The 24,249-nt window shown below is 37.7% G+C and overlaps 2 protein-coding genes across 4 annotated transcripts in view; both read left to right on the top strand.

The window, feature by feature from the left end:
• The first annotated feature begins 58 nt into the window (after positions 1 to 58).
• LOC107042233 lies at positions 59 to 19,057 on the top strand. 3 transcript variants are annotated; one of them, XM_015263175.1, is made up of 11 exons: positions 59 to 218; positions 386 to 526; positions 1,010 to 3,429; positions 3,513 to 3,646; positions 3,738 to 3,870; positions 13,855 to 14,013; positions 14,117 to 14,258; positions 14,330 to 16,313; positions 16,427 to 16,586; positions 16,665 to 16,833; positions 16,926 to 19,057. In XM_015263175.1, exons 3-11 carry the CDS (start codon positions 1,173 to 1,175, stop codon positions 17,110 to 17,112), a joined length of 5,325 nt encoding a protein of 1,774 aa, XP_015118661.1. In that variant the 5' UTR covers positions 59 to 218; positions 386 to 526; positions 1,010 to 1,172; the 3' UTR covers positions 17,113 to 19,057. The 3 variants fall into 3 exon arrangements, with proteins under 3 accessions (XP_015118661.1, XP_015118660.1, XP_015118662.1); XM_015263174.1 differs by having other exon boundaries at positions 59 to 526; XM_015263176.2 differs by lacking the exons at positions 59 to 218; positions 386 to 526 and having other exon boundaries at positions 1,388 to 3,429; positions 14,120 to 14,258.
• A 2,454-nt stretch (positions 19,058 to 21,511) lies between these two features.
• Positions 21,512 to 24,249, top strand: part of LOC107042234 (netrin-A) — a 44,259-nt gene continuing 41,521 nt past the window's right edge. The window contains exon 1 of the mRNA XM_015263177.2: positions 21,512 to 23,128. Within this exon, the coding sequence (XP_015118663.1) occupies positions 21,844 to 23,128 (1,285 nt within the window). The 5' untranslated portion in view covers positions 21,512 to 21,843. The remainder of the gene's footprint in view (positions 23,129 to 24,249) is intronic.

Here is a 24,249-nt window from a genome sequence, read left to right as displayed (position 1 = left end):
GCCTCAGAGAAAACAGAAGTGAGAGAATATGGGGAGTCAGTGGGTTACAGACCGTCCCTGTCGTCGGTCTATTCATTTACTATATAGTGTATAAATGTGTGTGTCCCAGAATTTTGACGGAACACAGAGGTCCTTCGTAGTCGGACACAAGAAAATGGCGGACAGTGCTACGGCGAAAGGGCAGGGACGTTCCAAGAGATGAGACTTGCTTTTGATCAGTATGTGATTTAACAATTACCAAAAATCTGTTAGATTGTTGAATTATTAATAAAATTACCCATTGATTGGGGGGGGGAGGAAATGAAGAAATTCATTGAATTTTCTCTGTATTTATGACCGCGTGGTGGTGGTTCCAATTCTTGTTTTATTTTTTTGTTTCATCAAGTGTGTAAAGGTGTTGGACTTGTGAGACTCGCTGGAGAGAATCAATCTAATATAATCTAATATAATTACACAATTTCTGAGTGTCTGTGAAATGTCAAGAATTGTTGGTGGCAAATAACCAAGTGGAAAAAAAAAATTACAGGTAAATTTAGTTTATTATTGTCATCTCTGCTATACTATCATTATTTTGAGTTTCATTATTCTTATATGGCAGGTAGTTTTTACTCTTTTATTATTCTCTTTTATGGATTAAGGGAGGTGAATAGAAGAACGAAAGAAAGAAAGGTAAGGGTTTTTAGGGAATCTTAAGGGCTTTGAGCTTTATATTACCTACATTCATTGATCAGGAGCGCCGACTCACATCAGCCACTTGTGGCCTTCTATGGAAGAATTTTTCTTCTGCTTTCTTCAGTCAGTGAGAGAATTGAAAAAGCCCAATTACCATTCGAGGAAGATGTTTTTCTCTCTCTCTCTCTCGCTCTCTCTCCCTCCCGTTACCTTTTTCGATTATTGTGTATTGTGTATTAAGAATATGGAGTAAACTCACTTGCAATTTTTCAAATTTTTCACAAAGCATAAAGTAATCATTCAAAATTGCTCTCGCAATGTAGAATCTTTTTCTCAGTTTGCAGAAACAATTTTGCTGGCTCTGGCAACGATATTGAAATCTGGCAATGGCAATCAGATAGTGGTAATTCATTGTATAGGATTAAACTTTTACCTAATTAACAATATTACCTATAATCAAAGATGTGAACTCCGGGCGATAGTCCTTTATAGTACGTATAATGAAGCCACAAAAGAAGGCTCTTGTTGGGCAAAAGGCGCCAAAGTCGCCATCGGTTACCGCCAACACACGTCGTCCATTAAATGATAAATCATCCATTGACGCGAAAAAAGATGTTAAAAAATTAAAAAGAATTGAGAAAACTGATGAACCCAAGAAAAAATTGGAATTGGACAAAAAGAAATTAGAGAGAAAGAAATTAATTGAGGAGGGGAAGAAAATGGATGATAGCAAGAAGAAAGAAAAATCTGAGAAACTTGATTCTAAGAAGTCATTGAGTCAATCACTCAAGGATATTGATAAGAAATGTGAAAGCATCGAAGAGAAAAAAATTGAAAAAATATTGGACAAGGTGGAAGAGCCCTGCTCAGATCCAACTTTGGTATCAGATAAAAGGAAAAATCTAAAATTGGAAGAGAAGCAACACGTGGAAAATAATAAAAAGAAAGCCGATAAAACCGAGGAGAAAAAAAGATTGACCAAGGGGGAAAGTCTTAATGAGCCTGAGCCAATAATATTGAATTCTCCATTGTCCGATGAATCTAAACTTGATGATAATAAAATCCAAGTTCCTCCAGTGGCAAAGAAAAAAATTAAAGAAGAAAAGAAGAAGGAATCTAAAGATATGAAGACCAATAGTTGGACCAAAGAAAAGAAATTAGAGAAAAAATCCTCGGAGGTTATAAAAAAAACTAAAGTAACTGTTGAAAGAAAAGCTTCTAAACCATCTCAGAAGAAGCCCTCAACTAAGAAAACAGTTGTAGCCAAAAAATCTCCATTAGCCAAGAAGCTGATTCAAAAGAAAATGAAACTAGTCAAAACAACGTCAATGAAGGAAGAAAATTCCTCCCCTACCCCTGCGGAAGACCATGAAATTGTTAATCCAAAGAAGAAGTGTCTTCTGGAAAAATCAAAAATTAACAGTGTGCAAAAGGTGAAATTAGCAAAACAATTGAAAGCAAAACTTGCCCCAACAAATGGAAAAATCAAAAACATGATAAAGAAGGAAAAGCTACGAAAGATAACAGAGAAAGTGGGTAAAAAGGGGGGGCTAGATATGAAAGAATTGGAGAAATTGTCAGAGTGTAAAAAAATGTTGAAAGAGGTGTCATCAATTAATGAAGGCTTGAAGGAGGAAATGGCGGAAAAGCACGATGAAGAAGAAAATTCAAAGTTAGCTACTAAATTAACGTCCAAGCAGAAATGTAAAAGGACTTTCCGAAAAACAGCGAAAACCCCTTTAAAATGTCTCGACGAAGAAGATCAAGTCTCTACCAAAGCCGAAAATGTTTCACCGAAGCACGAGATAATAGCGAAATCACCGGCATCGAATGTGAAAAATAGTGCCGATAATTCATCATCAGAAATAAATTTAAAAATTGAAGTAACGGCTAATACTGCTTCAAGCAGTGATAGCCCTCTTTCCTCAAGCGATTCTGATCACGACTATGTTGATTCTTCCCAACGACGGAAGAAGAAAAAAAATAAGAGCAAGGATGACGAGGAGGAGGGTCGTGAAAATTCGTCAAACGATGAACGAGCAAGACGCATGCGATTATTTGGATTCTGGAGTGGGCCGAAACGCCACCGTGTTGCATCGTTAAATGCACTGGCAAAGGTTCATTGTCTCTACGAAAATGAAGCAGGTGGCGTTTACCTTGGTGGTTTTTGTAAGCCAAAATCCGAGAAAGACAACAAATTAAAAAAAACACCAACTAAAGAGGAGAAGGAAGAATCCTTAGCACGAAAGGAAAAGGATAAGAAACCAGCAGGCCCCAATAACACATCCAAGAGAAACTTGAGGAATGTACCAGGTTTAAGAGGGAAACACTGGGACATGATGGAGTGCTCCTCTTCCTCCTCGTCATCATCGGAGGATGAGCCTGGTCAGAGTCAGAGGAATGAAAGAAACGTTAAACGTGGAAGAAAAAAAAATACACCGAGGAAAAAAAAGAGTGAGGAGGTGATGGATCTCAAGGATATGGTTGTTTGTAAGAGAATGGCTAGTTTAAATGCATCTGCTATATTAGCAGCTTCATATTCTGATGAGAAAAATAGACAGAGTAGTTCGGAGGATACAGAGAGTGAATCCAGTGAAGTGGAGATTATCAAGAGACGAAAGCAACTTGATAATGAAGGGGATAGGGATAATAAGAAAAAATCCCGACTGGTCAACAATGATGATGATGATGATGATGTACTCAAGACCGGAAAGAAGGTGGTTGTTCTTAATCAGGACACTGATGTTACCATTACTGGTGAGCTGATTTTCATTGTTCTATATATATGATATACGATAGGTAATTTTGATTGAATTTACCCTGGATCCCTCTCAATTCAGGTGTCTATGTTAATCAAACCCGATCAACTCACCACGAGGGTTTCTGCAGTATCGCCGGAATGCAATATAGGATCAGTTCGACTAGCCACACACAAACGGCTGCAACTGCTGTAGCTACTGAACTTCATGAACAAGTAATACGAGATAATGCCCCTATTGAAAAATTATTACATATATTTAATGACAATTGATAAATTCTTAATTACAACTTTAACATTATTTTAGAAAGTGGAACAGCCGTGTAAGTCTTACACACCCCTTGGAGCTCTATCCTCAATGCAACCACCTGGAAGTCAAGCAAATCATGCAGATATGTCACCTCGGAGACATTCGGCTTTCAGTGCTCCCCATCAGCATGGTAAGTTGATCATTTCATATTGCTAATTTCACATTATTACAAATTTTACAAATGCCAAACGTGACACTGGGTCACCTAGCCATGCTCATGCATTCATCCTAATTTGATTAATTTGCTACAAAAAAAAAATTCCTCTCTCTCTCTCTCTCTCTCTCTCTCTCTCTCACACACACACACACACACTTTTCCCCCCCCTCCCACAGTCCAATACATACGTCCCTGCGTCATCTGCGCGCGCACCCTTTCCATCGAAAAATTTGTCTCACTCCCTCCAACAGTGTCCAATCTGAATCTATCCATCTCTATTACGCTTCCACCACCGCCTGATGTACTAGAACAGTCAATTCATCCCCCATAGTAGAGGATATTCGAGCACATTTAAACTAAGGAATATACCCACATATACACACACCCTTGCCCAATAACGCTACGCCTGTACTTGTTACGCTATAACGTACACACAGACGCGTGTGTGTGTGCACATTATACATCTGTAGAAGGAAAGACAGCACACATACAGATGGTACACTGCTATACCATTCGCCTTTCCCCCCTCCCTCTTCTTTATGTAAACCGCGACGTGCTGGCTCAAACTACGCAGTCGAGCCATCATCACCACACACTGTAGAACGACGGTTGATGTTGATGGTCTAGTCGCGCTAGTTTTCCTCCTCAAGTCTAATGTGAAAGATACCAAGAACTATTGTTTATCACCTCCGAGTATCAAGTAAATCAGTGAATAATCAAACTCAATAAAAATAGTACAATTGAGTGAGATAATGGTAAAGTACTGCCAAGTAAACTGTTTAATCAACAAGGATCGTGTTTGGCTTCAACTAGTGTTGCACCCGCGCGCACCATTTCAACCAATTCACCGGTTCTGTTTTTTGTTTGTTTTTTTTTTAACATTAATGAGTTGACATTCTATATTCAGTCACAATAATTATTATTTCATTTTAAATACGGAATTAAGTGATGAACTTTACAATTATTTGCGTTTTGTCGTGTATTTAGTTTTTCATATTCCACCATTGATATTTGTTTAATCCATCTAAGAGGTGAACAAGTCAAAAGTTGGCGTGACTTCCTTCGTTTCCTCCAACAAGCATTTCCAAAATATATTACGCTATCCCAACACGTCAAACTTTTTACAAAGTACATATCAGCAGGATGCATAACTAGGCATGTCGTAGTGATTATTGACGTCATACGATGCCCTATCTCTCTCACTTGCCCAGAGGAGGTTGATGCTTGTGTGTAAACATGAAGACTCAAAAATGGACGAAATAACGGACAATCTTCAACACATACCTCAATTTGTCTGGTGATGTTTTAATAATTTAACAATATCGTCCAATCGATTTTCCATAAATTGATATAGACTGAGTCTCGGGAAAATGATATACAACAGCTATTGAATAATGATCAACAATAATGTTCAAAAAGTTTTAGTTGAAGGAGAGGAAAGATTCGATTGAAGGACGATTTGGAACTATATTTCTATAGCGATGGATCAAAATTCTATTGAATATTGACTGACGTCCAAATATCTGTACTTTCTGAGTCAATGTCTCATCAGGGGGATGAGGATATTCAATTTTACTGCCAATAGACTTGTTTTGGCATGCGTCTCACTGCGCACAATAATTATTCCATTGTCTCCTTGTTGATTTAGTATGCAAAAATTTCGTCATTTCTTTTTCATCCGTACGAGATTATTCTGCATAACTGTTATATACGCCTTAAAAATTTTCATGGATTTGCCACGTGCGGTAACGGTCACTTGACGGCCTTCCATATCGATCTTTTTCAGCGTAACCATATAACACCGGTGAGCATGGTCAAATTCTGAATCATCCAAATATCCATTGAAATAGAATTAGCGAGAAATAAAAACATTGAAAATTAAAAAATTTCTCAACTTGTCTACATCTTTATTACTAACTCGACAAATTAGATGAATAGACTTTTCTGCATTAGAATCGGCAGATCATTGCATATGAAAATCCCGTAAGATTTTTATGACTTTCTATGCCATATTGGTAAAAGTTGTGATATTCTATAATGGCGAATGTGCGCACTTTAATGCAGTATATTCAGTTGAGAACCGCTGACATGTCCCCCCTATTGCTGTTGTACTACGTCTCACTGTGTGTGATGCCACAGAAAGGTTTGTAAACCGAGCGTCTCTCGCCGTCTCGTCTCACGAGTTTTTTTTTTTTCCACTACTACCAAGTTTGAAAAGATTTGTCTGATCTGATACGTTGTTTTGAATAAGATAGTAGTGACTGGACAACTTTTTCCTCTTTTTACCCATTAGGAAATCATCAAATGTAAGAAGGCGGACGGTCTATCTAAGTTTTCATCTTCATCCATTCCTTTTTGCTAATTATTTTCGTAAGCGAAATCTCTATTGCATCACATGTTTCTCTTGAATCACACACGTCTATGATTCCATATTACAATAGAAATATAAGAAAAGTTATGAAGTTAAGAAGTTGAAGCAACAAATGACAAATTAATATCTATTTAATCCATCATAATTCCCAAGAGTAAGCGATATAAGTCAACACATTCGTCCATTTTCTCCTCTACTATTTCTCTTTGTTTTGCCGAGTTTCCACACTGTAGTGTGGACTGGTGAACACCAGCAGCTCAGCGTGTGCTATCTCATAATCAGATAAGTGAAAACGTTCGTATAGCTACAGTACCAAGTAGCTGAAACGTTAAGACTGAGAGGAAGTCACTCACTCTCCATGAAGTAATCTAGTAATGCTCATCCGATTTATTGATCAGACATTCCATGTTCTTTTCATATTCAACTCGCAATAACTTTTTTTCTTCATGCGCTATCGTTTCTCGTTCATATGAGCTAGACCTAGATTAGAAAACTAAAAAATCTCTCCCGAATTTCAGGAAGAAATAGTGATAATGGGAGCATCTGTTCATACAAATTGTTCAATTATTTTTTTCTGCGAATTAGTCGATGAGTATATGGCCGCCTCACACGTGTTCGTTTTCTCACCAAGGTCATCAGAATCCCAAGACTGGTGTATTTACTAAACGGAAAGTTGATCTTTTTGTATTCTTTTCTCTCGATTTAAATGAAGCTACAGATGAATTATTAAGAGTCCTAGAACTAACTACTTGAATAAGTTGAATAGTTTGACATTATATGGAGCTGCAAGATTTTATGATTCTTGATATGAATTATATCTTGTAAAATATGGGAAACTAGCGAAAATAATGAAAAAATATGAGGAGGCATCGGGATATGTGCCAATGGTGGTGGGATAAGAAAAGGAGAAGAAGAGGAAGAAAGAGAAAAAGAGTAAGACCGCCGCAAGAAGGCGATACAAGGCGAAAGGTTTTCGGTTGTTATTTAGCAGCTGTGTAGCAGCAGGAATAGGCAGATGCTTCGTGAAAACATCTTTAGGACCTACAGCCGGCCTCCGCTTGTTAGTCTCTTAGTCTCTCGAGTTAAAAAGTAAAGGATATCCGAGGACTTTTTCTACCTCCACCTAAAATTGAGGAGAGGAAATGTCGGAAGGTATTAGAAATTAAAAGGGACGTAGGTATTCTTACGAAGAAGAAATAAAAAGACAGATAGTAGTCAAACTGTAACTTATGTAATCTTAAGAACCGCAAAATTATTTTTTCTCAAGAGTATAGAAATTTCAGTCCAACTAATACGGCAAAGGCACGACAATAGTGACAGATGGTTTTCTTCCCATTTCCAGTTTGATTTTATAATGTTCAGGTGTTTACGCTTGACATTTTCAAGATTCGGTAGAGGAAGCTTCCAACCTTGATTGCGTGAATTCTTCTTCGGTGCTTTATACTCTATTCGTAGTACCTGTCGTCCACTATTCAATAGAAAAATTCTCGCTAGTTTATTATGGAGAATCGATGTTTGGGAGATGATCTACTTTGTAGAATGGGAAAAGGTGCACGCGAGGATAGGATTTCATGTAGTTGTTGATCCATGTGCGCATGTTCTAATTTTCAAGTAAAACTTTCTCTAGGCGTACTGTCGGTCCTACCTATGATAATTTTCCTTTTCATATAGGTCGTTTCAATAATTTTTTTCTTGCAATTGGATAGTTCTCTTCTCTCAAATTCATAAGTATATTCAGGATTTGAAGGGAGAAACCGACAATACTCACTCTCTGGTCAAGGTTCATGAGGCTCACCTTGAGAAATACTCGAGACAATGTTCTTGGCCCATATAGCCCTCATGGGATTTACTGGTACTTCATTTTTGTCATTAATCTAGCTATAAATTTCAATTCTCATCACATGGAATATGCTCCACATGAATCCCTGAAGCAAGAAAAAAACATGAAACTCCAATCCTCATCATTACTCTAAACTTGCAACTGTTATAAGTATAATGATGTTGGGATAGAGAAGAGCACGTAGTACTGTCCGAAGTAGACGCACAAATAAGTACAGACACATACAGGTGTCATACTCTATGCAGTCGCCTGGGACTAATAACGTTGTTGGTGTATTGGTGACGTCTCGCATAGCGGCACGACCTTGCCCGGTTGCGCTCCTGGCCGAATGACACGACTTTTCTCGCATGTAGCCGGCCCTCTCTAGTTGATTTTTCCATTTAATAAAATCACATCACACAGTACTCAGACAATATCGAAATTACAATAGACAAACTAGTTGGCAATGTAAAAAATCAAATGAGTAAATAGAAGAAGGTAGAAAGGAAGGAAAGAAAGAAAGAAAGAAAAATGAACTTACTAAATAGACATGTTGATTGCAGTGTATGGCGCAGTATATGTTGTCTACATCGCGCAATAGCACAAATGAAGAAAAGAGGGGAACAAACTGGCTGGTCAACACTAGTCAGCGCATGTACTACTAGTGCTAGTCAAAAGTCAGTAGTGAGTGCCAGTGCCAGTTCGACACTCGTATCGTCTCGTTTCTTCCCCTCGTTCGAAATGTACATACATATGTATTATATCAAAGAGGCTATGACACATTTGTGTGGGTTATTCGTGCGAGTGATATGCGGTGTATATATACATACAGTCCAGTTAAATAACATAAAATGGCGAAAGAAGTGGGGGAAGAAAGAGTAGTGTTGTTACTATACTATACTCAGAGCGTCTTGGGATTGGACATTGGAATTGGGATCCCGGTACACAGTTGAATCGCAAGTTTCGTAGTTGGCGCGTGTGTTTCATCCTGCACATCTACGCTCTACTCTGTCGTTGATAAACCGTTGTCTCTCTTCTCTCCTTCCTCCTCACTCATGGCGTGCACGAGCTTTTGACGTAACTCAAATATTAAATTTGCATGGACAGTGCTTCCAGGTGTTAATTCTGAAAGTGAGAGTATATCCTCTAAACTGCAAGTGTGTTCATTTCTCAACAATTTTGGCTTGTGTCAGTTGTGGAAAAAAGGACAAGACAAAAATATCAAGAAGGGAAAAGTTTGTTGGATTGTAGTGAGAGGAGCCGGGGATGTGGTATTTTTTTTCTTTTCTTCCAAGCCAGGTTTCGAATCTACATTCCATGTGTATCATTGGGTTAAGGAAATAGTTTCAATTGGGCCATACAAATTTGTTCATTCAAGGTTGACTGTTTATTTGCCGAGTCACATCGACTGAATTTACTTATTTTGTTCTTTTGTAGAAAAATTTAATCAGGGTTTTCAATGAAATACCAATCGAGGCCAGAATCTAATAATAATAATAATAATAATAATAATAATAGGGAGTGAAATCGATTGAGAGAATCGCTAAATCAATTGGTAAAGGCAGTGCGTGAGTTTGCCGAGGGGCCTTTCTCTCTTTTCTCTCTTTCATTATGGAGTTGTCTACAATTTTCAAAGCTAAATGTTATCGTATCGAATCAACAGGTGGAAAATCTCACGTCTCTCTGGACAATAATTCGACTGAGCTGTTCAAGTCTAAAAACCATAACTGCCTAGAGACAATGATGAAAATGATACACAACGTGCATTGATTTTATCTCATTTGTCGGTTTCCTCAAAATTATTTCATAAAAATAAACACTGGTATATTTTCTTTATGGTGGAAAGTAAGTAAATGTGTAATCGGTGCAACATTTCTCATGATGATTCTAATTTTTTATTCATATCAAACTCCGTTAAAATGCAATATATGTCGTAGTACTCTCTCGTCAACCCAGTCAATTCAGTAGGATATACGGTGAGATGGTAGCGCTCAAGTTTTTTTTTCTTTTTTATCATAAAACTGATAAGCCTTCACCCTACGCTCTGCAAAATGCCGAATGAGTCACGTTTCCGGTCTATTCGGGTCCCGGTGTGAAGGTTTGATACTCACCATGTACTATATATGAGTAAATGCACGCATCAAACCTATACGTATATCATGGTATAGGCTAGATTATAGGGATGCTATAAAAACGTTCAGCGATGAAAAATAAAAATACAGGGAAAAAGCAATTTTCAAGTATCCGAACCACGTACTCAAGCGATCTAGACACGACGTGCTCTCAAATCACGACTCCTCCCGAAAGCGATCGACTCCTGCAGAGCTACCAGAGAATCGTTGACTTTCTTTATTACGTCTCGTCTTGGGCGCCACTATTTGCCGTGTCCCTCCTTCACTGTTTTTTTTCTCCTTTCTCACCTCACACGTCTTTCGTTTTTTTGTTTATTTACCACTCTCGTTGCCGTCAATCTCCTCGTTTTTTATTGACTTTTTGTTCATTCATTTTGGGCATAGAGAATGACCACTCATTTTTTTTACCGCGGGAATGTCAAAAATAAGGTGGAAGATCAATAATATGTGAGTTGGGAGAGAGTTGCGAATATCTCAATTAGCAGATGAAGTTCCAACCGTTACTATGATCAGTACGGAGGGAGGTATTATTATCTTGTCCATTCGAAAATCTCCAATGCCTTCAGCCAGTTAGCCTTTCGTATGACTAGAAGGAACCTCCATGTTGATTGAGAATGATTTATAGGGTTCTATCAGGCATCTATGAAGAAAACATTAATGACTGTTAAACACAAACTGCGCCTCAACTCTCCATGAAGTGTTATAGCGAAGGTGGGCGGGAGGGAAGGGATTCGGATCTCAATAGTAACAGATTTAAAGAATAATAAATTTTTGAATTTGTGTATCGTTAGAAGATGGAAATTGAATAGAAAATATTAAAAGCGGATTCTGTAATTTCAATAGACCATGGAAAATGAATTAATGTATAGGCCATCAGTTTATTGATTTTTCATTATTTTTCAAAGCAATAAAGAAAGAAAATAATATTTTCCATTCAATTTCCATATTTCATAGTTCTATGAGAAAAAAAAATGACATGCAACAATTCAATTATGCCAATATAAACCTAACGTTTGTTTTGGAACATCTGCTTTCTTCCCTATTCAGATAAGTGATTGAGAAGCCGCAGAATTTAGAGTTATCTAATCGTGAAATTGAAGAAAAATAACAAAATTTGATCTGCATCGAAAGTGATAATAATTTTCATTGTGATGGTATCGTGTGAAGTACAAGTGGGAGATGCCAAAAAAATGACAAAGAGCCGTTGCAAAATATGTGAATTACTTGGTGAAAGTGAGATAACTCGTGAACATGGCTTGAGTGATCCATGTCATTTGTCCTCCCTTCAGCAGTTGAACCATTTTGGCTTGAGTTACGTACCAAATTCAAATATTGACTACGCCAACCATGGTCTACTCAATGGAATCTATCTACCGCAGCTCAAGGACATGATGCTGGCGGCTTATTTACTGAGAGGTAAAATTTCATTATGTCAAATGTTAAGCAACTATTTAACTGAGAATTTAAAATTGCTCAGGGAAAGAAAAAGTTTTCATTCGTTAAATAAATAAGAGTAATAGTAATTAATAAAGTCAACTGTTCTGAAACCGATTTTCATGCACCTTTTAGCAAGCCCCCCTTCACTAAGTAGAAAAAAAAGCGATTTCTTGAATAGAAAAAAACAATTGGCTATTGATACTCAGTGTATTTGATTGTCAACTCGCTTGAAAGTTACTTAGTTTCTGCAGCAGCATCATTATTATATATGGAATTTACCAATCCTGGCCTAGGAAAATGAAGATTTCCGGGCGTTTATTCAACCTTGTGTGCAAATTACTTGCGATAGAGAGAGAGAGAGAGAGAGGGAGAGAGCGAGAGATAGAGGAAAAAGAGACCGGAGGCTAGATCGGGCGATTAATTGGTCGATGAGGTGAGGTGGGAGATAGGTGGAGGAGAGTCCTAAAGCCTGGATAAATTGCATTCCCCTTATAGACTGTGTAGTCTTTGTATGTACACATTGGTAATTTCTCAAATAGCACCTACCCAGTTGGCATTTCACTATAGAGAAAGTAGAAGAGAAACACACAAACGAGAAACTTGAGAACCCCACCATTTCAATTGACACTGGTCTCTCTGGTACTTGTGCCTACCTAACACTGAGGATATTAATCTTACAAATAATAACCAAAATCATTTTCATAAAAATAAGTAAATTGTTATTCGACCATATTTGTGTCGACACACGAACATGACTATTCTCTCATCAACTTGTCGTTAGTAAAGACAAATCAGTATCAGTTGTAATGTGCCTTGACCTTGCGTATTTTCTCTCTCCCTCTTGCTCAAAATAGAGTTTATATTTATAGTCTTTGAACACCTCAACTACCATCTTTTCTCAGTGTAAGAGTTTTCCAGACTGACTTTTTTGAAAAACAAAGCACTCAATGAGACTTTAGACTGATATTATTAAGCATTGGTTGCCATATTGTCGTTTCAACGTGGCACAGGGATTACGGGGCATGTACGGATCTTGAACGATGATTGAGGTTACTCGGTTGCCGGCCGACGCCAATACATAGTGCAAAGCAGGTCGCCACATTATTCTCCTTACCTCCTCAGAGAACAAGATATTATTATAAATACTACCACCATTTCATATGTTTTCCCATTAAATTCCATTGCCTCTAAAAATTCACAAATCATTGCATATATCATAACATGTAGCAACGTATAGCCATAAGTTTTACGTGACATTGTTGCGAATTTAAATTGTCTCTCTGGTGAACTTCCGGCTTTGATTAATATATTTAAAGCTTATTTAAAATTCCACTTTGGATCAAGTGGAAGTACATATCGAGGGCTGCACGTTTCAAACCGGGATCGTCGACGGATATACCAAAGTGGGGCAACACGACGAGAAGAAGCTAAATCTAAACCAACGGAAAATCAACTTTTACCCTTGCATATCTCTTTCCATCTTAATTCTCATGTAATCTCTCTGTCATATTAGCAAATGAAAAGGAAAAAAATCAATCAATGGTAAAAATACAAATGTCCAATTGGTGGAATTCAAAGTTATAAAGCATAATGATCGGTTTCCATTGTGTTTGACTGTTATTTCTGGTTATGTATATATGATGATAGCCCTGTGCATGAGTCCGCGTCGATCGAACACTCTTATAAACCCGAGGGTCTTTGACTCCTCCATCGGCGCGAGAGCCAGCTACTGTATAGTGCCACCTTTGCAAGGTAATAATAAGTACATACACTCTCCTCACTGACCCGATGAGCGGAAGCGCATAAAAGAGAAAGAGAAAAAGGGAGGAGTCCCGTCGATTTATTGAATATCATCGGGAATTAGAATCAACTATTGGTCATATAAATTGATTGAAAATTTGAATTTTTTTTTTGTTATGATATTGAGAACAATATAGGGTTGATGGTGGCTGTATTGCAAAAAGGCGATTCAACGAGAGGTAAAAGCTGATGGCCACACGTAGGCTGTTCGGGTCTTGAATATATATTAAAAGAAAACCAATTCCATTCCTTTCACACATCATACTCTACTAGCACACAGGTAGCACATACAGTACACTCAATATAAACCATTGACTAAGGGAAATTTTGGTGGTTGGTTGTTACCAGTTGTGGATTATTCTCAATGACAAACTTGACTCGTAAATTATATATTCCAGGATACTATCAGCCGGCTGGTCCACTAATCCAACATCCTCCCACGTTGCCTCCGGTCAAAGCACCACCGCCAGAGCCAACACCCACGCCACCCCAAAATTCAGAAGGCTCGGACGATCTCATTGCAACGTCAACTACTTCTGGTGGAGCCAACACGACAGGTAATACATGACTTTTTCAGCGATTTATCCGTTATTATAGTACAATAAATATGATAATGACGTTATTTTTATTTATTTATTTATTTTTTTTGCCGGCAAACAGCAGCCGGTGGATTCTATCGTGCCTACTGTCCTCAATATTACGGCACACCTCCGCAGTACCAGGAACTCTGTTATCCACCGACATATCCGCATCCGCATTCACATCCACCACCTTACTACAAGTACGCGCCAGCATATAGAAGGTAATTAATTGTAATTGATGAATACAATTTCCAACAGACACTTGATGTTGATGTTGATGTTGATATTTCAGGCAATACTTTGGCTACCCTGATTCTGGTGGTGCTGCAGGTGGTGGCGGTGGTGGCGGTGGGGGTTCAGCAGCAACTTCAGCCGTTGAGTATCAACCCCCACCTTTGCCTCCTCCAGGCGACTATCCGATGCCTCCATACTACAGCGCCTATCCTCCTCCACCACCACCTCCTCCTCCTCCCCCCAATCCTGCATACCTTCATGCCCAAGGTCGTCCGATAGTTGAGCACCCAACATTTCAGGGCTGCCCATGCCCGATGCAATCATGTCCAAAAAACGTGGATACTGGACCCCTTATTGGTAATGGTAAGGGGGCGCCAGTGGCATCTGGGCCAGGTCTGTCATTGCCACCCAGTGCATTGGTAGGTCCACCATCTCCAGCGAGGGGACTTGCTGGCTTAGCCCCACCACACGGCGCCAATGCATGGGATACAGATCGTGTCCAACTAAACACGCATCGCAACCTAAATCAAAACCAATCAAATTCTATTTCAAAAAATTTGAAAATTCAACATCACGATGAATGCAACAAAGAGGATAAAGATAAAAAGGAGGAAGGAAAAGAGGATAAAAATTATCAGAGATGCTTGTGTCAAAAACGTGTTTGTACTTGCACTTTTGAAGTGGTGAAAAAGGAAAAATTATTACCATCTGAAGAAGTTACATTGCAAACAACTAATTTATCAGAGAATCTTCACGGCGTCAAACTTGAAAACAACAATGTTAAGTGTGAGTCCTGTAGTGTTGGTGTAAACAAAAATTTATCTTGTACAGCAAACTGTAATGTTGAATGTGAGAATGATTACAAATGTGATATCATTAAGTGCGAACAGTGTATTAAAGAGGGACAAATAGCAATACTTGAAATTGATAAAGACTCGGGAATTCTCCTGATTGACGATAAACTAGATGAAAATTGTGTTAAAGAGGAAATTACTGATCGTGTTGGAGTTGAGAATGACAAATGGGAAAAGCCGGATTATGAGGCGACTGTTGTTAATGAATCAGTTGGCGATGAGGCGGCGGCGGCGGCGGCGGAGAGGAAGATTATTACTCAAGAATCAAAGTGCCAGAAATTGACCAAGAGAAAATTGTCATTAGACAGTTTATCTGATAGTTCGAAAAATAAAAAAGTGGATAAGAGAACACTCTCAGTGGGATCAACAAGAGATAATCAACAACAAGACAAACTCCTCAATCCTATGAATGATAGATATGTTAACGTCAAAGTTACAGTGAAAAAGAAGAACAATCAAGTGAAGAGAAAAGCTGAAGAGATTAATCCGTTAGAGACAAACAGCAAAAAGATTAAGGGAAAACAAAATGCTACTCTAAATTGTTTGAAAAAGGCTGCTAGCGAGAGTTCCATTATGGAGACCATTGATAATGTCATTCAACAGAGCCTTCAGATGGCCAATAAGAAGAATCTTAAAGTGAAGAGTAAGGAAACTGGGGGAGGAGCGACCAAGAGAAAAACGGTCAACATTCTGTCGATGATAAAAAAAGTTCCCAAGGCAATAGTCAAGGCTGTTGTCAATGATGAAATTAGCCTCAAGACTGAGATAAAGTCCACAAAGGATATGAAGAATAATAAAATTGAATCAAAGATTAAAGATGTTAAAACCAAGAATTTGGAGAATAAGAGTAAAATTGGCAAAATTAATAATAAAATTCATCAACTCAGCAAAGGGAATGAATGTAAAAAAGTCGATGAAATGTGTGAGGATATTAAGAAAAATGTAACTGCCTTACCCAAGAAGAGGAAGAATAATAATAATATTAATAATAATAATAATAATAATAATAATAATAGTTATAATAAAAGTACAAAAAAAGCAGGAAGCTGCAAGAAATTAGGCAAGACTGAAGAGAATATTGTTGCTAGTGAGAATAGTATTCTCGTTAGGAGGCCATTTCTTAAACCCAAGTGGAGTAATGGATGGAGCTGGGATGGAGAGTCGTACGAGGCCAAAGTTTATTTAACAGTGAGTTTTTTTTTTTTTTTCTAATAATTTATTGAAATTACAAGAAAACAGAAAGTTACAGCCAATTGGAGAAATTAGTAGCCACTAATTCAGCGCACAATTTTGAATTACAGAATGAGGAATCAGCAATGCGAAGATGTTACGCAGCGATGAAACACGTAAGCGGTGACGTGTTACGACCAAGAGATTGCGTACTCTTGAAGAGTGGTCCACGGAAGGCTGACTTACCATTTGTTGCAAAAATTGCAGCACTTTGGGAAAATCCTGATGATGGTAAGAGTTGTATTTTCATCTTATTTCAATCAAGATGATGCAAATATATATATTTACCGTTGCTATCTTTGTTCCCAGGAGAAATGATGTTCTCATTACTTTGGTACTATCGGCCAGAACATACTGAACAGGGTCGGACAGATTACGACACTGAGGACGAGGTATTTGCTTCCCGTCATCGCGATGCCAACAGTGTTGCTTGTATAGAGGATAAATGTTATATTCTTACATTCAACGAGTATTGTCGGTACGTCAATTATTTAATAAAAATCTTATAATCAATAGTCGATAATAATAATAATTTCCTCGTTTTTTTTTTTGTTTTTCATCTTGTTTTAGATATCGCAAGGATTTACGGAGAATGGAGGAAGGCTTAGAGTCTCCGGGTCTCATAGTACCTCCAGGGGACCATCGATATCCCCGAAAATCCCGACAGCCCCCAATTCCAGTTCCCTCAGACATGGTACTCTTTTGTCGACGAGTTTACGACTATCGTGGAAAAAAACTCGTCAAAAATCCTGGATGACTTGACACTGTTTAACTTAGGCTGAGAATGGGAATCAATGAGGAAGATGAGCACAAAAAATGAAAATGACAAAAATCAGAGGGAAATAAGATACAAGTGTTGGATGATAACTGAAAAATTTTCTCTTCAAATTTTATAGAAGAGAATGAGAACGAGTATGATTGAAAAACATTTTTCTTGACCATGAAAAACCAATTGAATGGAAATAACTCGAAATGAATGAATAATCAAATAATGTTGAACCTACTTTTTCAGCCGAATTTATATTTTATAGAAGAGATAACTCATATTTTTTGCATAGTAGGTAAAAACAGTAGAAACTAAATGAAAAAAAAAAAAAAAGAGTTGAAAAAGAACTTGTTCTTCAACAAAGTGACAATAGAATCTTTCCTGTTTGAAGAGAAAATTTGATAGTTGATGAGAATCCAAAAAAATGAAGGAAAAGGAAGAACAATAAGAAATAAAATTCAAAAATTGAAACTTGACCATTTTAGTATTGAAAAAGTGATGATACCATTTAAAAAAAAATTGACACGAATAGATTTTCAATCATGGCATAGGCACTGGGCATACTTGATGTGTGATAAACATTCATTTTTCCTCTACAATTAAATATTGCGCAACGAGAAACAAATTTTAAAAATTGCATCTTTCAATATTTTGTTTGCCCATTTTATGATTAATTTTTGGTGAAAATTCGTCTCTCAGGCCTCCATCGTACTCGATCATCAATAGGAATAGGTAATGGTTGTTGAAGATAATATTTGCGCCAACTCAATTTCATTTTCTAGTGGTGTGGAAATAATCGATTTTTATACCAATAGTAGCAATATCTACATTTTTCGTTCATCTTCTAGAATTCTTTTGTTTTTTCCAAAAGCGCTATATTTTATCATAGAATGGTGATGAGGAGCTATGGAATCGCGTTTTTAATGAGTGAGGGTGAATTATTAATATGTGGATTATGGTTGAAAGCAATTGGAGACAAGGTCTCTTCTATTAGCATAAAAATGAAGTTATCTTAGCACTCAAAAGGTAATGAATGATAACAGTGGCAGCATTTTGCTTCCTCACCATCTCGTTATCTGAGATGTATTTCCCAAAAACTAGAGAAAGAATACATAATTTAACCTAGAGTCCTGATTTCATTCGACTTTGAAATTTCATTCAAATGCGCTGAAAATTGCTATAACCCCTGCGTCATATTTTATACTTTTTTTTTTCGACAGAAAAATTACGTATTTTCTACGTATCCTTTCTCGCACGATGGAGAAAAATAGAAAATTAAACTTTTTTTTATATATACATATATACACATGTTTCGAAATAGATCTATTCATATATACTTTTTTTTTATTAAGTGGGTGTTCATTTGTTGAAAAATTTATATTATTTAAATTAATATATTGCCATTATGATTGGTTATCTAATATATGAACTTTAGATGCTAAGTTTTTTTCTCTGGAGATGTGTGCGAAAATGAATGGAGAAAATTTTAATGAAAATTTTAAAAAACTACCTTAAGGGAATGAAACTGAGTGAAAAAAATTGCAGATGATCGTTGGTCAATCTCCTCATTCACAAATACCAAAACATTCTTTTTAATGAAAAAGTAAATTTCTTTTGGAAGCATCTTATCACGATTTTTACATTATATTAATTTATTAATTTATAGCATCATTATTTTCTAAGTTGATTAAAAATCCATCCAAGTTGTATCATTGTGTAATGTACAATTATTCACGTTATTCATCTTTGAAAAGAAAAACAATGCTGACGAAATTTAGTGAGTAAACAGGAGAAGAGAATTGAAAAACTATCTAATGTCTTTTATTTATTATTCATATTTATATTTCTCCAACAATAAAATTTCATTTTTTTCCATTGATTCCAATAAATGTATTGTACAAATGTTTAATGAATAAATGATATCGATGAATACTTATTCTCGAGTTCCATTTAGCGTCATTCACGAGAGCAGAAGAAGAAGAAGAAGGTGCATACTCCATCTAAATTTCCAACTGTCGGACAACATGTGGCATAATGGAGTGACGGAGACTTGTTTTGAATATTATATCATTCAGCATATAATTGTGGATTATAGAAGACTATAATTACCCATGCCTTCCTTCCATCACACTCCATAATTCAATCGTTTCGTGCAAAAAAAAGGAAGATGTTTAACTCCCATTAGCTCAACTTGTTATTCTACTCCTGAATACTTGGCGAATTCGAAATTATAAAAAAAAAAAAAAAATCAGTCCCCTCCACCGGAGAAACTTTCATATGACTGCCCAAGACGCGATCTGCTTTATTGCGCTGTCACAATTCGGACAACATGTTGAAAATATCCAAGTGCCAATTAAAGAGAAATGAGTGAAAATCATACACCTACAATGTCATGAATTTTTAAAATTGGGCAAACCGAACAAATGGGGTGAAAAAGAATAACATACTCATACAAGAGAGATCATTTCTACACTGCATCTACGGAGACGACTATGTATTACACATAGCAACATATATTTACATCATTTGATTGAAATAAAGGTAAACAGAGAAACTGTTGGATGATAACATTTCCCCATATTTTTTTTCGTATGTGTTGGATACAGGACCCAAGCGATATGCAATACTCATATTGAGAGACTCCAACCAATGCTATTTATGAAAACAAGCACGAGAATCATTATCAAAGAGGATTCATTTGCATTTATTTCCCCATCAGTCGTTATGTTATTACGGATGTTTATCGCTATGGGTATCAAGCATAATATTGTAAATAGGAATGGAATGGGCTATCCCTGTGTGTCACTACGTTACTATATCATGTATTTGACACACAACAATATATATCTACGATTAAAAATTATGCAACCTTCGTAGGGACTGGGAGCGATTGACATGTGAGGCAAATTCGAAATTAGTACCGCATGTAGGACTAGAGAAGGCAAAATTATTGCCGTGCGCAAAGGAAAATTTGTGTGTGAAATATAAAGTTCATTATCATATTTGGTAACATCCCATTGTTCAATTTTCGATTAATTAGTCATTTCAAGTATGTTAGTTTATGAAATGTTACAAAGGCTTGGAATATGAGAAAATCTCCACTCAAAATCAATAATCATCAAATGGAATGCCCGAATATTCGAATAGAATCACTCACAAATTTTTCCAATGCCCTGTAATATTGTGAAATAGACATAAGAAAAACAAGAAAAAAAAGTTTAATAAATAATTTGATGAAATCCAGTGTTGGATTTATTTGCCGGAAGTGTAGAAAATGCGTTATTGGAGCAGTTGAAAGGCAGAGCAAGGGGAGAAATGTGATTTAGTTGAAAGGCGGTCGGTCAAGCCTTTGATCGACGCTTTCAAAAGTTTGTAATGCTGAGAGCTTCGAAGGTAATGCTTAATCCAAGCGTCAGGCGCACTATCACGCCCCAAACCCGTGCCTCAAGCTGATACCTGCAGATTACACAAATTCATCCGACCAATGAATAACAAAATGTGCCTAGATATATGTATATGTTTTTTTACTCCGGAAGTCATTGTCATTATCCCCCGTGTCTCAAGGAGACTTGGGTGGAACCGCTGAAATCAGTTTCTCTCGATATATCAAGTATAATATTCCTCAGTATTATTGAGCTAGTTTAGTTATCCCCCCCCTTAAAATGACTATTATTTCCTCAGTCTTGAGACATTTTCTGTATATGGGTCCCAGGTAATTTGAACCTTCACATTTCCTTTTTTCTCCTTCTCCCTATATCCCAGTCCTTCCACTCGGCTCTTTTGTCCCCTCATACCCGCCTGCCAATTCTAAGAGAAACGAGGCGCCTCGCAATAACACGGTTTGTGAAAGATTCACCAGTTTAAACTTCTCCCTGTTGCTTTGTTTCTGAAACCCAAACGACCACTATCTCAGCTCCACCACCGGCTTTTTAACTCTATATACAATCAAGTGCCGGTTCTTTGCGTGTCGATTATGGGCGGTTACTTAGCAAATCGCCAATTATCTTGGATAATTTGCAAAATATACTTTGAATACTTAATTATAATATGGAGGAAAGGATTAATCAATTTATGTAAAGGGGAATGATTTATTTTCTCAACATTTAAAAGAGAAAAAAAAAGAATAATTATTTGAAAAAAAATCATCATTCTCATAGTTAAACATCTCAAAAGTGCGCGTTGGCGCGCAGCATCCCTCGTGATGATCTTTCCGACTAAACTAAAATGCGTGTGTACCGAACCAACAACAGGGGGAAGGGGAAACGCAACTCAACTCCCTACAGTCTCCGGATTGGCGCTCGTGTTACGGACGGTAGGGGAGTCGAGCTTTCAGGGAGGGACTTTGACTTGGACGTGCACCGTGACCGCCGCTCAGTTAGTGGCAGTCCGTCACTACGATAGGAGTGTTGCGTATTATAATATCGATTTACCAATTGGGCAAGTTTTATATTTTGTCGATAAGTCAACGAAATGAACGACCAATTCAAATCAATTATGTAAAAAAAAAAGTAAACAAAAATAATAGAATAAAGCCTCTGCAAAAAGTGTCAGTGACGAAAGAGTGCAGAATAGCCAAAAATTTGAGTGAATCTTTTTTTCTATTTATAATAATGTGATCTCCGAAAATACTCGATTCGATGGCAGAATAAAAGAAAAATATAAAGAGAAGGAAAGCATTGGAATTTTTTCCCAAAAAGAGAGAAAAAAAATTCAACAGTTAAAATGCCCTCAAATGTTGATAGAAAGATGTATTGGCACCTGGCACTATTTCTGATTGTTTGGATAAAAACGGCGGCAGGTGGTAGCGAGATTTATGCTAAAATGTTTTCGAGTCAACAAATACCTTCAGATCCGTGTTATGATGAGGATCGTCCACGTCGGTGCATTCCGGACTTTGTGAATGCTGCGTTTGGAGCAACGGTAGAGACATCCTCCACGTGCGGTGTAGGGGGGCCAACACGCTATTGCGATGTTGTCGAACAAACATCTGGCATAAGCGGACTGGGTCAGTGTCATGTTTGCGATGATAGTACGCCAAGAAAAAGATTTCCCCCGAGTCATTTAACAGATCTCAACAATCCCAACAATGTTACCTGCTGGCGATCAGAGCCTTTGGTATCCTCTCAGAGTTTCAATGCACCACCAGACAATGTTACATTGACACTGTCTCTGGGTAAAAAGTATGAACTGACATACGTCAGTCTTCAATTTTGCCCGAAAGCCGCCAAACCCGACTCAATAGCAATCTATAAATCGATGGATTACGGCAAAACCTGGCAGCCATTTCAATTCTACTCTTCACAATGCAGGCGGGTCTATGGGCGAGCAAATCGTGCGACAATAACCAAGGCCAACGAGCAAGAAGCAAGATGCACAGATAGTCACAGATTCAGTGGTGGAGGAGAGGGCCCAGGTCCTATCGGACGAATAGCCTTCAGTACGCTCGAGGGAAGGCCATCGGCAGCTGATTTCGACAACTCGCCGGTTCTTCAGGATTGGGTAACAGCAACTGACATCAGGGTTGTTTTTAACCGTCTCCACATGCCTCAACCAGACATCTCCAATGAGAATCTTGGAATTGAGGAATTAACCAAGAGAGAGAGAGAGCGTGAGGAGAAAATGAAGAACAAGATTAATCTTCTGCATTTGGATCCCCTAGTGACGGTACTTCCGTCTGTGCATCAGGTACTTGCCCCTCAGGAAATGGTCAGCAACGATGCTCTCGACGTACAAGAGAGAAATTTTCATCCCGAAGTCACACCTACCACTCTCATAACAGCCAACAGTCCAACCACTATGGCTCATCATTATGCTGTCTCTGATTTTGCTGTTGGTGGTAGATGCAAGTGTAATGGACATGCATCTAAATGCTCTCAGGGCAAGGACGGAGAGTTGGCCTGTGAGTGTAAGCACAATACCGCTGGCCGAGATTGCGAGAGATGTAAACCCTTCCATTTTGATAGGCCCTGGGCTAGAGCCACCGCCAGAGACGCTAATGAGTGCAAAGGTAAGTGGAAAAACTATTATCACTTTATTCATTATCTAGCATTAATTGAATTTTAATAATAATTTTAAAAATCCCCCAACACCACAAATCATACCATGTCAAGGAGAAAATACCATATAGTAAATGGCTGACGTTGGTCTGACGACCAGTAGGGACTAATTAATTTGTCACCATACATATTTTCCCCACATCCGATAACGCGATAAACAGGTCAAGATCGCCATTCAACAAAGACTCCTCCGGCCCAGCAATTATTAATTCATTGTTTTTTCCCCTCTGTCAGCTACTGATGGTAATCAATTAACTTTGCATCTTTCTATATCAGCGCAAAGATAGTAGACGCGTGAACGAGAAAAAAAAAAGATGGAGATAAAAGGTGTTGAGAAATATTGTATAGTGGAAAAGCATTGATTCGTATATGGTGACATAGAAAACACGTCATATGGTTTTATTTGTGTGGCAATCCTAGTGTTGTAGTGGTTTACTCACGATCGAGTCCTCCCCCTCTCTGTTTCCTCTCCGGTTTCCATACCCTTCTGCCCCATTCACCCCTCCTTAATTCGACGCGGCGAACCGTGAGTATGTTCTGTATACTGAAAGCTAAGGTATCCTTCGGGCTGGCTCTCTACCACCGGCGCATCTACACACCAAATCAAAAGCTTCTGAGGGTGCAAAACCACCCTCTCAAATCATTTCGAATCAATAAACAGTGAGTTTGTATATAAATTCGTGAAAAAATAAAGCTCCAAAGAAAAGCGATATTTGGAGGACATCATTATTACAACAGATAAAACGTATAATTGCATACACGATAGAAAAAAGTTTTTCAACAAAACTGATCCGTACCCATACGCACGCGTTTCCCATGCACTACATATAACTGGCACTTTTGAATAGAGGACTCCCTCAAATGGATGTAGACCAATTCGATGTGGAAAAGTGGTCATCTTTTCAAAGCATCAATTTTTAGGCCGTGACTATTCGCACCATTGCGTGAATCACGTAAGAATTGCGTTTTTCCACTTCCTACACCCTATACAAGACGAACTAAATTAATTTTTTTTTGCATTTTCGTTTTTCGCGATTATCTCGAAAACTATGAGAGATAGAGCCTTAAAACC

Source organism: Diachasma alloeum, unplaced genomic scaffold, assembly GCF_001412515.2.
Source record: "Diachasma alloeum isolate Michigan unplaced genomic scaffold, Dall2.0 Dall_scaffold_00430, whole genome shotgun sequence".
In the NCBI taxonomy this organism is placed as follows: Eukaryota; Metazoa; Arthropoda; class Insecta; order Hymenoptera; family Braconidae; genus Diachasma; species Diachasma alloeum.
This window is presented reverse-complemented; position numbering and strand designations above follow the sequence as displayed.